The 16,779-nt window shown below is 33.0% G+C and overlaps 2 protein-coding genes across 12 annotated transcripts in view; one reads left to right on the forward strand and one right to left on the reverse strand.

Moving 5' to 3' along the window:
- Anks1b (ankyrin repeat and sterile alpha motif domain containing 1B) overlaps positions 1-16,779 on the forward strand; it is a 1,117,917-nt gene that overhangs the window by 316,075 nt on the left and 785,063 nt on the right. For all 11 annotated transcript variants that reach the window (XM_058571278.1, XM_058571279.1, XM_046419347.2 and 8 more), the window contains one exon: positions 10,301-10,444. In XM_058571278.1, the coding sequence (XP_058427261.1) occupies positions 10,301-10,444 (144 nt within the window). The remainder of the gene's footprint in view (positions 1-10,300; positions 10,445-16,779) is intronic.
- Garin6 (golgi associated RAB2 interactor family member 6) lies at positions 15,966-16,589 on the reverse strand. Its single transcript, XM_046419275.1, has one exon. The coding sequence runs from the start codon at positions 16,587-16,589 to the stop codon at positions 15,966-15,968; it is 624 nt and encodes a 207-aa protein (XP_046275231.1).

Genomic DNA, 16,779 nt, shown 5'->3' on the forward strand with positions numbered 1-16,779 from the left:
TTGAACATCTGTTGTTCCTTTGAAGAACTCCAGTAATTAGGAGCTTACTTCCACAGTGTGATCAAAAGGTTGTCGGACTTGGGGGTCTGTGGTTGTGGCTTAGCTGTGGAACACTCGCCTAGCATGCATGTGGTACTGGGTTTGATCCTTGGCACCACATTAAAAAATAAATAAATAAATAAAGGTCATTGTGCCCACCTACAAGTAAAAAACAAATATTAAAAAATTGAAACAAAAGAAACTATTGAAAAAATTAACAAAACTAAAAGTTGGTTCTTTGAAAAAATAAATAAGATCGACAGACCCTTAGCCATGCTAACGAAGAGAAGAAGAGAGAGAACTCAAATCACTAACATACTGGATGAAAAAGGCAATATCACAACAGACACTACAGAAATACAGAAGACAATTAGAAATTATTTTGAAAACCTATATTCCAATAAAATAGAAGATAGTGAAGACATTGATAAATTCCTTAAGTCATATGATTTGCCCAGACTGAGTCAGGAGGATACTCACAACTTAAACAGACCAATAACAATAGATGAAATAGAAGAAGCAATCAAAAGACTTCCAACCAAGAAAAGCCCAGGACCGGATGGGTATACAGCGGAGTTTTACAAAACCTTTAAGGAAGAATTAATACCAATACTTTTCAAGTTATTTCAGGAAATAGAAAAAGAAGGAGCTCTGCCAAATTCATTCTATGAGGCCAACATCACCCTGATTCCGAAACCAGACAAAGACACCTCAAAGAAAGAAAACTACAGACCAATATCTCTGATGAACATAGATGCAAAAATCCTCAATAAAATTCTGGTGAATCGGATACAAAGGCACATCAAAAAAATTGTGCACCATGATCAAGTAGGATTCATCCCTGGGATGCAAGGATGGTTCAATATACAGAAATCAATAAATGTTATTCACCACATCAATAGACTTAAAAATAAGAACCATATGATCATCTCAATAGACGCAGAAAAAGCATTCGACAAAGTACAGCATCCCTTTATGTTCAAAACATTAGAAAAACTAGGGATAACAGGAACTTACCTCGACATTGTAAAAGCTATCTATGCTAAGCCTCAGGCTAGCATCATTCTCAATGGAGAAAAATTGAAGGCATTCCCCCTAAAATCTGGAACAAGACAGGGATGCCCTCTATCACCACTTCTATTCAATATAGTTCTCGAAACACTGGCCAGAGCAATTAGACAGATGAAAGAAATTAAAGGCATAAAAATAGGAAAGGAAGAACTTAAATTATCACTATTTGCAGATGACATGATTCTATACCTAGAAGACCCAAAAGGGTCTACAAAAAAACTACTAGAACTAATAAATGAATTCAGCAAAGTGGCAGGATATAAAATCAACACGCATAAATCAAAGGCATTTCTGTATATCAGCGACAAAACTTCTGAAACGGAAATGAGGAAAAACACTCCATTCACAATATCCTCAAAAAAAATAAAATACTTGGGAATCAACCTAACAAAAGAGGTGAAAGATTTATATAATGAAAACTACAAAACCCTAAAAAGAGAAGTAGAAGAAGATCTTAGAAGATGGAAAAATATACCCTGTTCATGGATAGGCAGAACTAACATCATCAAAATGGCGATATTACCAAAAGTTCTCTACAGGTTTAATGCAATGCCAATCAAAATCCAAACGGCATTTCTTGTAGAAATGGATAAAGCAATCATGAAATTCATATGGAAAAATAAAAGACCCAGAATAGCAAAAGCAATTCTAAGCAGGAAGTGCGAATCAGGCGGTATAGCGATACCAGACTTAAAACTATATTACAGAGCAATAGTAACAAAAACAGCATGGTACTGGTACCAAAACAGGAGGGTGGACCAATGGTACAGAATAGAGGACACAGAGACTAATCCACAAAGCTGCAACTATCTTATATTTGATAAAGGGGCTAAAAGCATGCAATGGAGGGAGGATAGCATCTTCAACAAATGGTGCTGGGAAAACTGGAAATCCATATGCAACAAAATGAAACTGAATCCCCTCCTCTCGCCATGCACAAAAGTTAACTCAAAGTGGATCAAGGAGCTAGATATCAACTCTGCGTCTGATAGAAGAAAAAGTTGGCTCCGATCTACATGTTGTAGGGTCGGGCTCCAAATTCCTTAATAGGACACCCATAGCACAAAAGTTGATAACAAAAATCAACAAATGGGACTTACTTAAACTGAAAAGTTTTCTCTCAGCAAGAGAAACAATAAAAGAGGTAAATAGGGAGCCTACATCATGGGAACAAATTTTTACTCCTCACACTTCAGATAGAGCCCTAATATCCAGAGTATACAAAGAACTCAAAAAATTAAACAATAAGAAAACAAATAACCCAATCAACAAATGGGCCAAAGACCTGAACAGACACTTCTCAGAGGAGGACATACAATCAATCAACAAGTACATGAAAAAATGCTCACCATCTCTAGCAGTCAGAGAAATGCAAATCAAAACCACCCTAAGATACCATCTCACTCCAGTAAGATTGGCAGCCATTATGAAGTCAAACAACAACAAGTGCTGGCGAGGATGTGGGGAGAAGGGTACTCTTGTACATTGCTGGTGGGACTGCAAACCGGTGCGGCCAATCTGGAAAGCAGTATGGAGATTCCTGGGAAAGCTGGGAATGGAACCACCACTTGACCCAGCTGTTGCCCTTCTTGGACTTTTCCCTGAAGACCTTAAAAGAGCGTACTACAGGGATACTGCTACATCGATGTTCATAGCAGCACAATTCACAACTGCTAGACTGTGGAACCAACCCAGATGCCCTTCAATAGATGAATGGATAAAAAAAAATGTGGCATTTATACACCATGGAGTATTACGCAGCACTAAAAAATGACAAAATCATAGAATTTGCAGGGAAATGGATGGCACTAGAGCAGATTATGCTTAGTGAAGCTAGCCAATCCCTATACCAAATGTCTTCTTTGATATAATGAGAGCAACTAAGAACAGAGCAGGGAGGAAGAGCAGGAAGAAAAGATTAACATTAAACAGATACATGAGGTGGGATGGAAAGGGAGAGAAAAGGGAAATTGCATGGTAATGGAGGGAGACCCTCATTGTTATACAAAATTACATATAAGAGGTTATGAGGGGAATGGGAAAATAAACAAGGAGAGATATGAATTACAGTGGATGGGGTAGAGAGAGAAGATGGGAGGGGAGGGAGGGGGGATGGTAGAGGATAGGAAAGGTAGCAGAATACAACAGTTACTAATAGGGCATTATGTAAAAATGTGGATGTGTAACCGATGTGATTCTGCAATCTGTATTTGGGGTAAAATTGGGAGTTCATAACCAACTTGAATCTAATGTATGAAATATGATATGTCAAGAGCTTTATAATGTTTTGAACAACCAATAAAAAAATTAAAAAAAAAATAAAACATTTAGCATAGTTAAAAAAAAAAAACAATTGTAGTACTTGTATTATATATGATTTGGCCTCATTTGATAACATCAAGCTGAGTAACAACTTGAGCTTGCTTGAGTTTCTTTATTTGTAAAACAGGTATAATCCTTATCTACTTTATTGGATATTCTATATCCAAAAACATTTTATAAATTACAAACCACTATCATATGTAATTAGATAATAATTATTACATATAAAATGTATGAAAAATTACACACCCACAGAGTCACAGACACACACCAGGGAAATTTCATTTCTTCTTTATTTGATGATATAATTATTCTAGTATTTTTTTCTTTCATAGAGTTCAAATTTGTCTTCCCATGGTGTTTATGTATCATGACTCTTTTTCCTTTGCAACAATGTGAAGTATTCGATCCTTTCTTCTATATAATAATCATGTAGTAACTAAGAAAGATAATAGGCTCAAAGTCTATAGATTTAGGCCTTTTCTCTGTAGAAAAATGTCCAGTTTTTCACAACTTTAGAACATAGTCATATCTTTAGTAAAATGTATAAAAGGCATGTGAAATAAAGGAAATCCTTGGAGTTTATGTGACTTCTTTTCCATATATAATTGAAGATTTGATTTGGTTTGATAAAATCTTTCCAAAATATTTTTTTTATTGAAATAAGTTAAAATATGGTTTTAGGTAGCAAATTTTTGTAATGTCTTTAGGGGGCAGTGCTAAACCACTGATAAATGTCTTCATTTCTGATAAAGCTATTGGTAATGATTAATATGAAATAAAACTAAAATATTAATCCATGATATTTGTGATACAATTTTATATTCCCCTTAATATTAGTTAAATTTTCTAGGTGACCAAATGAAAATGATGGTTCATTTATTCAATAGTTTATTCAATAAATATTTATGAAGTTCAATTATGAACAAACATTATATGAGATATAGGTATGAATAAGGCAATGTTTTCTTTCCAATAACTTACAATTAAATAGGGTAGGAAAGCCACATTGTGTTTGTACATATGTTTATGTATGAGCACACTGTATATACACAACTTTTTCAGAATAAATATAATAACAAAAATAGCAGAATTTATTTTTATGTACCAGTCACTGTCAAGCAGTTAATTGTATGCTTATATAGTCCTATCAAAATGGGAATTATTATTTACATACTTTTGCAGATAAGGGAACTGAGGATTAATAAGATTATGTGATTTTCTTAAAATCACATAGCTTGGAAATGTCAGAGCTAGGACATGAATGTATATATCTATTTGACTTCATAACCAATGCTCTTTGCCAATATGTCATCTATGATTTCAGTGTATATGTGAAATACCAAAATACACTTTGCACATTTACATAGTCACAGACATTTAGAAGTGAGTGACATTATTTTTGTTTGTGATAGATCTGAAAATTTTAATGTAAGAGATGAAATCTCAACTGTATTTCTCATATATAAAATTATAAGAAAATAATATATTAGAAAGTTAATATTTATTGAGACCTATCATGTATCAGGCACTTTTTATTCATTACTTCATTTAATTATTAGGAAAAAACCCTCAATGTTATTTTCTATTGCATAAATAATGCTAGTAAGACTGACAATGGACATATCTGCTGAAAACTATCAGATAGTGAGACAATTATAACTCAAATTCAGGACTGTCTAATTTTAGAGGATATGTGCTTAACCACTGCAATATGCTGAAAACAGAGAATTAAGGTAGAAGATGCAAATAAAAGCATGGAGCATGATTAGGCAAGGGTGAATAATTCTACTTGGTTGTAATCTGGAGTGAGTAAAATTGAATAGGAAAAAAGGCTGAAAAGTAGTTTAATCATAGAATCTTGAAGTCATTTGAAAGAATTAGGATATTATTTGCCATGTAATGGGAAATAATTGGAGACTTGAGTAGGGAAGAGATATCAATATTTTTTTTTCCTTAGAAGAAAGAGATGTAAGAACTTTACCACATAATTGGATTAGATAATTACAGTACCTTTAACAAAAACAAAGGAACTAGTGAAATGAAATGTCAATCTATGAGATGTAGACAGTTCTTAACCAGGTGTGCAATTGTTTATAATGCCATGCAATTTCATCTCTGAGGTCAAAACCAGTAGCTAATCATGAATTAGTGACAAAAATGCCAATTTGACTTTTATTCACGTTTGTGAACAACATATTGATGATCAATCCTATAGATGTTCTTGTTAGGATAAAGCTTTAGATTTCCCGTATATATTTTACCCAGATAATCTGTAGGATTAAAAAATCTCTGTGATAATTACCTTTTATTACTGGTTGGACAAATGTATATTTATGAATGATGGGCTTCTGTGTTCCAAATTATAGAAAATTTCACTGACTGTCACAGGTGGCAAAATGCTCTCAGGAGTTATCATAATGTAGTGGAAACAAATAAAATACATACCTCCTTTTTAAAATGGCAGCTATATCATCTTGATTTTTTATTATATTTTCTTTTATAGCATGTTGTGCCAAATAAGGTGTCCTGTAACAGAGTGGTTAAGTAAGCATAAGGTCTACCTATAGTCTGGCTGTAGAATTTTTATTTTTTTTCTTACTCACCAGCTCTGAGACTTCAGGTTTTACTTGACCTCTCTTTATAAGATGAGGGGAAAAGAATATCTGCTCCCAAGGTCTGTTGGGTAAATAAAAATAATTAATGGAAAAGAGTCCCATGATAATATAAATCACATAGTAATTTCTCAGTATAGCATAGATGTTATTGTATTTTATTGGCAGCAACTAATTAAGGGACTATTTAATTTTATTGTTTCTCATTTACTGGCAATTGATAAAGGGAAAATTAAAAACAAATTCTTTGAAATATAAGGAAAAAGAAGGTCTTATGTTTTACTTTTAAAGGCAACACCTTTTTTTTTGAGGGTGTATATTTGTGGGGAGGAGTTATTTACAATCCCATATGTAGAATTCTTTAGTCATTTCAATAATCATGATCTCTGTGTTGTGCTGAACACTACATTGTGAAGCTCTTTAGACAAGTTTGTTCCTTTTCTTTATGTTTATAATATAAATGTGTATTATATATATATATATATATATATATATTATATACACACATATATACACACACAAAATAAATGCTTTCATATTGTCAATATTTAGCTATTTGGTTTAGTCTCATGTTTTTATAAAAATGATTTTATAACACGTTATAGTTACACATAGTATTTGGCTTCATTTTGACATAATCATACGTGCATAGAATTTAATTTGGTCCATTTTAGGCCTCAGTGCTTCCTCTTTACCTCCCCTTCTCTTTCTCCTCCTCCCTTTCCCTATTCCCCTTTCTATACTCTATACTGCTCTTCCTTCTATTTATTTAGTTTTTAATTTGATGTGTATTAAGGTAGAATGCATTGTGATTTTATACATTCACATAGTGTAATTTTATCAAATTCATTCCACATTTTCTCTCTTTCCCATTCTTCTTCCCTCCTTCTCAATTTTCTTCTTCTACTCCACTGATCTTCCCTTTATCCTCATGAACTCTGATACTTACACGCCCCTCTTTTCCCTTTACTTTGCTCTAAATTCCACATGTGAGAAAAAAAATTCAACTCTTGATTTTCTGAGTCTAGATGATTTAATTTAGCATAATGTTCTCTAGTTTTATCCATTTACTGGCAGTGCCATAATTTCATTCCTTTTTATGGCTGAGTTAAACCGATATGTATATATATACTACATTTTCTTAATCCATTCATCTGTTGATGGGCACCTGAGCTGGTTCCATAACTTGGCTATTGTGAATTGTGTGCTATAAACATTGATAGACGGTTTAACAATATAATGTTTCTTTTCTTCTTCTTCTTCTTCTTCTTCTTCATCATCATCATCATCATCATACTGAGAAGTGGGATAGCAGGGTAATGTGATAGTTCCATTTCTAGTTTTTTTTTTTTTTTTGGATCACCATTCTGTTTTCCAAAGTGGTTGTACTAATTTGTGACCAACAATGTGAGTGTATCTTTTTCCTGACATTCTTGCCAGAATTTATTATTATTTGTATTCTTGATGATTGGCATCACTGAAGTGAGGAGAAATCTCAAGGTAGTTTTCATTTGTATTTTCATGACTTCCAGATACGTTGAACGTTTTTCATATTTTTGTTGGTTATTTGTATTGGGATCAAAAATAAACATGAAGACCAGTGGAAAAGTATAAGAAATAGGCAAACCCACATACCTACAAATATCTAATACTTTGCAAAGGTGCTAAAAATGTATGTTGGAGAAATGATAGCCTTTTTAACACATGGTGCTAGGAAAATGCATATCCATATGTAGAAGAGTGAAAGTAGATTTCTATCTCTCATAAGTGAAATTAAAGTGGACCAGAAAATTTGTAACTGCTTGAAGATAACATGGGGTCAATAGTCCAACATAGTAATGCAGGCATTGACTTCTTTAACAAGTCTCCTTAAGCTCAAGAAATAAAATCAAGAATAAGTAACTGGGACAGCACCAAATTATAAAGCTTCTGCACAGCAAAGGAAACTAGAGTGTGAAGGGAGCTTACAGAATGGGAAAAAATCTTTGCCAGCTACTTCTCTGACATGGGATTAATATTCAGAATACATAAAAAACCTTAACACCAAAAATGCAAATAACCCAGTCAATAAATGGGCAAAAGACTAAATTCCTTTCTCAAATGAAGTTATACATATATATTTTTAAAAATCCATCTGTTGAACATTCAACAGCCTCTCTGAATAAGGAACATTTTTTCAGTTCTTGCAAAATTTCTTGTTATTTCATTGATCTTCCCATTTCTATTCCTTTCTAATGTTTGTAACTTCTGCTGTTCGGGTTTTGAATCTGTTTGTTCAATTGCCTAGCTTTCTTAACTTCTAATGTCTCATCTTTTATTTTACTTTTGGAGAAATTTCCTTAGATATATTTTCCAATACTTCTGTTGCAATTTAAGTGTGTATGTATTTATTTTGTAGCATTCTGTTCTTGTTTCATGGATGCAGATTATCTTCTATTCTTCCGACGAAACCAATGTTTTTTAAAAATATTTATTTTGGTATTTCTTTAAATATGTGGTGATTTTTATTTATAGTTAACTAAAACATTAGAAACTATTTATGTGAATGGATGTTTTTGAGAGGTGGGTTTCACAGTAGAGATTAAAATATAGACCTCACCATTTTCCTGGTAATTTCTAGATCTTTTTTTTTTGGAGGTGGTCTTGGTTATTTTTTTTAATTAGTTGAACAATACCACAGATTTTAAGGAAAGAGTGTTTTTTATTTTGGCTCACAATACTAGTTGTTTAATTCTGAGGGGCCATATCTGGCAATGAACTTGGGAGAGTCCCGAGGCAGTGATAGTGAAAGGGCAACCCAACATGAATGTGTCGTTTCCCTCTTTTAAAGCCTCCAGAATTCAATCATGGGGACTCCACCTTGATGACCTTATTCAATCCTAATCACTTCCCAAAGGCCCTAACTTCAAACACTATAGCTAGATTAAGTAACCACCCTTTGAATGCCTCACAATGGGCATTAAACTCCAATGTGAGTTTTGGAGGGAACAAATCATATTCAAGCTATACCAGAAGTCAGTTTCTAAAGAAATATATTCTAGTCTTTGACCTAGGAAACAGAAATCTGACTGTCATGTTTTCTAAGGAAAATATGGAAAGGCACTGATGAGTTGGAAATTTTCATTTACTGCATGTAGGCTATGACTTATTCTCATTTTATGAGAGGCACCTCTTTGCTCAGTGTATAGGAATACTTAGAATTTATAATCTCTTTGCTTCAACTCTTTTGGAAAATAAACCTCTAATTTTTTGCTAGTGGTGAAGGTTTTGTTTCCTGATTGAGTGAGAAGATGAAACTAGGGATCTGACTCTGATAGTGAGTTTTATGCTTTTTTAAATATATTTTCATTTTTTAGTTGTAGATGAACACAATATCTTTATTTTTTTATTTTTATGTGGTGCTGAGGATCGAACCCAGGGCCTCACACATGCTAGGCAAGCACTCTACCGCTGAGCCACAACCCCAGCCCAATTTTTATGCTTTTTAAGAAACTCTACACTGATACCTTTACTGGTAGCCATCCCTCCACTTCTTCCCCCATGCAAGCACTTTGCTTTCATTGTTCTCAAGTTTGTTAAATCAAGTAATACCTACCCTTCTCTTTTTTAATCTAAATAAAGTTATCCATCATTGTCCAAAAGTTTTCTTGCTGTTGCTTATCTAGTAACATCTATACTGTAGCCCTTGTCCTTATGGTTCAAACATTTATATGAGTTCTTTGCTGTCTCTTTTGTAGGATTTGGAAGGTAACAAAGGTAAATTTGTAAGGTTAACATGGGAGTCTTGTTGGAATTTTAAAAATATTACCGCATTATGATATGAAACTTTATGATATACTTTTATAGTTTGCTTTTGGTGAATATTTTTGTTCATTTTTTTAGCAATTTCTATTTACTTTCAAGTTCTTTAACTGCTTTTCCCCTTAATTTTATACCTACATTAAATACTTGATAATGTGAGATTTTTTTTTCATTTATTACTATTCAGATATTTTCTTGGGTCATTATCATGTCCTGTTTTTCATTATGAAGTTTGTTATTTTAGTCATTTTCATCCAGTTTGTTCACTTTCAATTTAAATTGATTTATGCATTTTTTTTCTAAGTCACATGGCATAACTAGAGAGCTGGCTGGAAGGAAAAGCTGACTTTTGTTTATTGAGACATACAGCAAGTAATTTATATAATTTTATTGATGTTAAGATATCTAAATAGCATTGATAATATATTGGTACAATATAAATTTAATTTCAGAGAACTTCATCTACAATAAATTTGTCACCAGGAGAGGAGGAAGAAGATGACGATGATGAGAACACATGTGGGCCTTCAGGAATTTGGGAAGCACTGACTCCTTGTAATGGATGTAGGAACCTTGGCTTCCCCATGCTTGCACAGGTAAAGGTTTGCTTCTAGAAAGGTACATACAACATAAAAATAGTTGCCTACTTTATTAAGATTAAAATTTTCAAAATTTTAGAAATTCAATTAGTATCTTGTTCACTTTATGACTTCTTTAGTTACCTTATTGTGCATGTGTGTTGCTTAGGCAATGACATAATTTTCATAATTTTTAGTTTTTTTGAATTTCGATTATAATGCAGAATATGTATCATGTTTATGAGTGTTTTAATATTTGTAGTCCAGTAATATATCATTTTAAAGATTTCTATTTTAAATAAATAATGAAAAGTGATTTAAAGATATAGGGAATTATATTTGGACTGTTTAATAGCATAGTCAGTGATATAAACATGTTTATTTTTTCTCACCACAATGGGAACATCGTAGAATAAATTGAAAATATATTCCCAAGAGATTTTGAGGTAAATTACAAAAATGAGAAGATAACACTAAAACATTGACTATAAGTTTTAGATAATTTTTAGATAATTTCATTATTCATTAGGTTCTACTGTGTTACCTTCAAATTCCTGATACGTGGTTTGGACTATAAACCCTTAGAGGACTTTCAAAAATGAGAAAAATATTTCCTTTAAGGAAATTTGAAGCTAAAATAAAATATATCTGCACAAGATGGGAAAGAACTTAAGATAAAAGACTATAATGTTAATATAATGCCCAGCCTGGGCAACTTAGTGAGACCCTGTCTCAAATAATAAAAAGGGCTGGGGAGGTGTCTCAGTAGTGAAATGCCCCTGGGTTCAATCCCCAGTACTGTGAGAAAATCTCTTCATAGAATTTTTAAGATAGATTATCCTGATCTTTACAGAGTTGTTGTCAATATATACTGGATTGAGTTCCATAAAGGTATAAACCCAAACCTTTGATGCTCAAGATCCATGGCCTAATATCAGCATAGTTACTGGCATAGTTAGAGTAGTTGAATGAACTAATAAACAAATGTGTATTTTGTAGATTTTCACATCTTCCCTTAAAATTTTTACATACTGTATAGATTTTTACCTCACATCTATATATGTAAAGGAGAAAGGAAATTAACAAGCATAACTTTTATATTTTGTTTAAATAAACCTCATGTGCTTAACAATGTTATAATAATTGACCCTTTTTTACCCATGCTTTTATTCATAAAATTAATGTCTTTGTAAAAATGTTTTATCATTACTTTGTGTTATATCTTATAAAGTAGAATTCTTAAAACTATTAAAATAAAGTATTATAGCTTTCACTTTAATAATCAGATTACCAAAAATTATCAATAACATGGTTATGTTTCTCCAACACCTTACTACTATTTACTTTAAATTTTATCTTATTTTATTATTTTATTAGTTTTGATAGTGACTTGCTTTTGGTTTATAATGTTTTAGTATTTAGTTTTTTTTCCTGTCAGTTTTCTGGGAAGACTGGTAGTTTCAATAAATTTATTACTTTCTTGATATTTTTAGATTTTAATGTTTTAATAGTTACATTTATCACAAAATTATTCCCAGTTCATAGCATTTTTTGGTTTTAATTTTTATATGTGTATGCAAGTATGTTATGTAGTTTATAAAGCTATCTGTACTATTTTTTGATTAATTCATCTCATCTAGAATTTTTTTTTATTAGTTGTTCAAAACATTACAAAGCTCTTGACATATCATATTTCATACATTTGATTCAAATGGGTTAAGAACTGCCATTTTTACATCTAGAATTTTTAAAAAATATATTCCAAATATGGTTCTCTACTGATTTTTTCCTATTGATATCTAGTTTTCTAATCACTTTCCATTGAATAACAACCCACATTCTTCTCATTATATTTCATCTTTTACATTTTGGCTTTACCTCTGAAATCTCATTTATTACTATTTTCCTATAATATAAATAACATGATTCACTGTTGATATTACTTTGTGTTATTACATTAAAACTATTAGGTGACATAATTGCTTGCTTTTTAAAATTTGTAGTTTACAACCACTATGTCACATTTAAAAAGTATCCTCATTAGGATTTTGTTACTATAGTAAATCTCCAAATTTACTTGAGATGTAGTATTTTTTTAAAAAACTGGACTTAATCTAACAAACCAGAAGTAGTAGTATTCTTTTACTAATGTTCTTTTCACTTTAAATTTTTAAGACTTTGTTTGTGTGTATCTGTGAATATTGTTGTCTATGGGCTTACTTTTAGCCTATCTATGACATGTATATATGTATATATTTTAATTATAAAAATATATCAAAGAATTTTATAGTTTTGTAATTGAAATACACACACCTATATGCAACTTGTATCATCTTCAAACTCAGTTTTTTTGTTTATTAGCATTTTCTGGGTATCTGATCCATTCATTTATGAATACTAATTTAAAAATATTTTTCTTTTATTTATCCTGAACTTATTTAAAGACTCTAATACTATTTCATTAAAAGAGGTAAAAGGATATGTTGTTTCAGAATTTTAAGGAAACTTTGTGACATAATAAGATCTGGTAGGAATAGCCACTAGGATTTATAATCAGAAACAAAATGAGACAATATTTGCTATAGGAAATATGAAATTTAAAGATATTGAGTCAGAAAAATAGTATTGAAGAGTTTGAAAAGAGGGCTGGGGTTGTGGCTCAGTGGTACAGTGCTCACCTAGCATGTGAGAGGCGCTGGGTTCAATCCTTAGCACCACATAAATAAATAAAATATTTAAAAAAAAAGAATTAGAAAAGAAATTCAAAATGGCCTTTGCCATTACAGTGATTGTCCAGGCACTATAATGTGGTTAATAGTTTTTGAATACAAAGATATTTGGTCCCTACCTAAAGACAGCTTGCAGTATAGTTGCTTTTGAAATATTGTAGGGAATCATCAGCATCAAATGAAATGTATTGAAATCAAAGTACATACCACATGAAACAATTTTTATTAAAAGATATGAAAGTTTTTTAAAAAAGTTTTAAATTTAAAATTATTTGCCCCAAATAATTTATTTTATGATTAGATATAATTTCTCAATAATATAACCTTGGAATTTGCAAAACTAAAACATACAACCTATAACATGTTTTCATATTTGATAGCCACTTTTTGTTCACATCAAGCATTTTTGGAGGTCAATACAAATCATTGAGCTGTATGCACTGTTTATTTAGGGCTCAAAGAAAAAACATTTCTTTATAGTCCACTACAGGAAGCTTTAAGATTGGTGCCATTAATATGGTGCTGTGTAAATTTTGATGTACCCAAATTTCAAGAATTGGGAAAAATTATATTTTATATTAGTTAATTTAATAGATTCCAGAGAACTTGTATTAAATATCTTTTATATTCAAAGCATAGTGAACATGAGTATTATGAAAATAATACAATCTTAATTGGGGTCCACATTACCTATACATCTGTTCCTAGATGTATCAGTTTTAGAATCATAATGTTTACTTGAAAAATTAGAATATTGATCTACTTTCCAGTTTTTGTCTAGATTTCGAATTGATCTTATATTCAAGTTTGATTTTTTTGTTTCACCTCCCAGAATACTAAACATAGAATGAACAGGCTAAAAGATGGGCACTTTAGAGTTTATGCTCGTGAATATATTATATGGCATTTTATCCTTTCATTGAGACTAGACTGAAATTGCTACAAGCAATTCCTTTCAAATTCATGAAAATTTAGATTCTGAATACCTTTGGGGAATAAAAATTCTTAGAAAATACTAAGACTTACTGTACATAGAAGTTTTATAAAATAATTTCAAAGCAGTTAAATAAGATTTAAGTTGGACAAAAAATTAGAAGTGAAATAAATGAAACCCTTTTTAGAAAATATTATTAAACTCAAATTTGTTTCACAACATTCCTGACCATGATAATTGCTACTCTTTACACAGTGCCTACTATGTACTACATATTTTCCATGTATTTGTGCCTACTGTGAACTGGATATTTCCCATGTATTATTTCTAATTTACCAGCCTAAACATTTAAAGGAGGACACATAATATACTCAATCACAGTTAATGAGTGCCGATGCTACGGTTCACACCTGGACTTAAAAAACCTGTACTATCAGGCTGCTTTCCTGGATTCATTTACATTTTCTTGCTTCTTATTGATTGCTTTGTTAATGGTTAAAAACTGCATTTTTAAAATTTTAGGATTCTCTTTGGCTATAAGGGAAGATCGTATTTTTGAGAGAAACCATCAACATTTTCTTTTTGTCTTCTATTCATTTAATAATAGATATCAAGTTAAGGTGCAGTTAAATACAGCTGAGAACTTGCTCTTAAATTGCCATTAGTTTTATTGCTACTCTTCTTGTTTTATAGAGGAGAGAATTTGAGTTGATGGATTATATTATGATGCATGATACTGCTTTCTTCCACAGTCTTAGATGATGCCCACCTCTGTATCCTGTATAGAGCAGATCTTTAAGGTTCTTTACTAAAGAGAGTAATCCTGCTGGTTGGAGAATCCCCCTGGCTTCCATCCTGTTCACTCATGCAGGCTTCACTCTGCAAGGGTGAGATGAGATACTGAACTTTTCCTGATGTTTCAACAGGCTTGTCAGAAATTTCTACTCCTACTATCACCATTCTCATACTGCCCTCTTGGGAGAGGCCAGCACCTCTTGCTGATGAACTTGGAGTTACCCTTTAAGGACAAGAATGTACTTGCAGCTTGAACTGTCACAATATTTAGACATGTTGGAAAGCACTCACTTTGCCATGTAGGCTGTGCTTCCTCCTGAACCTGAAATCTTCTCTTTCCAGTGCCGTTTCTGCCTTGAGCCTGCAGTCTTGGTATCAGCCACATTCACAGCACCTATGGTGCTTATTCTCAACACTACTCCTGATGCTACCCTTGTCCCTTTATCAGGTTCTGTGACTGCAGGAGTGTGTGAACTTTTGAATGTCGTATATGTTGGACGCATGTTGGAGCCATTCCTCACTAGAATAACCAAAATAGGTGAGATCAAATATTTCAGGGTTCATGTGAAGATTCCTGATGCTAACTTGCTCTTTATCCCCTCCAGAGAACTTCATGACTTGTGCCTGGGGGGAGAAAAAATAAGTAAAGACAGTGACACCAGCAAGGTCACCTGTCTCTTCCTGTAACTAAACAAGAAGAAATTGTTGCACATATGACATGTTTGTATAAGTGATAGCAGCAGGGAGACATTATGTCCCACAATATATCAACTTATCTAGGTTGGAGTAGGATGTTTTCAATAACAGATTAGATGGTCAGGATGCTGTGGGATGCATTGAAACTCTGGATATGAAATTAAAGAGTTGCTGACAACTAAGGGATCTCTAAAATTCAGTTATGGGGAATAATTTGGAGAAGCACTAGGAACCTCCCTAGTGTGCCCTAGCTTCCAAATGAAGGATCATCTGGCCTTGAGCTCTTCCAAAAGTGGTGCATTTCCCAGTTGAATCTCATTTATAAGAGCTGTACAGGACCTTTAGTTGCTTTCCCCAAAGTGTCCTGGCCCATCTTTTGGTTTCTTTAAAGACTTAGCTCTGGGCTCTTGTCCTCTTCCTCAAACACAGGTATGTCTGATTTATCCCCAGTTGGAATGACTTGAGTACGGCTGTAAGCCTCCACTGGTGGTTTCAGGATGTAAACAAGATATTCCCAGTGAGCAAAAAGATCTCTTGTATCTGAAGGACACAGCTGCAGGTAAAAAGCACGGCCAGTAGCAAGCCTCAGGTGGAGCTGTTTTTTGTGGCTGTTATGGATGGTTATCTTTACAAACTTCAAGGGAAGCAGCCTGGTTAGTTCTAAGGTCTGTGTAGGCTTTTTAGCTCTTTCTTGAGTGGCAAGGCCACAAGGGGCATAGTCTTTACAGATAGCAGCTGGCCGGGCCAGCAGCATGACATCAGGTAGTGTGAGGCAAGGGCTGGTGCGAACAACACCCATAGTCACCATCCGGGCATGGTTGTGCACATCAATCAATTCTCCTCTTTTACTGATCTGGATAAAGTCACTCTCAAACATTGGTGCATACCTGAATATAGCATACTCGCCTTTGTACAATTGTTGCTGCAGTTTCCCCATGGAGGTATTAAACATCCCCATTGCAGGACTGTTTTGGGCTGTGTAATATGGTAACATAATCTGGTCCTTCATGGCTATCTTATCAAGCAAGTTTCTAACGACTGTTCCACACAGTCAACAACACACTTACACAGCGTCCTGTTTCACTGGCCTCTCTGGCTGATGGGCAAGCAGTTGTCTTTGCAGGTTTTTTTGTCCCTGAGCCACTGAGGACCCCCTGAGACGTTGATCAGTGACTGTTACAGAGATACTCAGGCCCCTC

The sequence above is a fragment of the Marmota monax genome, unplaced genomic scaffold (genome assembly GCF_021218885.2).
Source record: "Marmota monax isolate L192 unplaced genomic scaffold, Marmota_monax_Labrador192_F-V1.1 WCK01_AAM20220418_F8-fsc00036, whole genome shotgun sequence".
In the NCBI taxonomy this organism is placed as follows: Eukaryota; Metazoa; Chordata; class Mammalia; order Rodentia; family Sciuridae; genus Marmota; species Marmota monax.

Excerpts from the sequence above, each read along its gene's own strand:
- Garin6 (XM_046419275.1), bottom strand. The coding sequence starts at position 16,589 with ATGAAGGACCAGATTATGTTACCATATTACACAGCCCAAAACAGTCCT.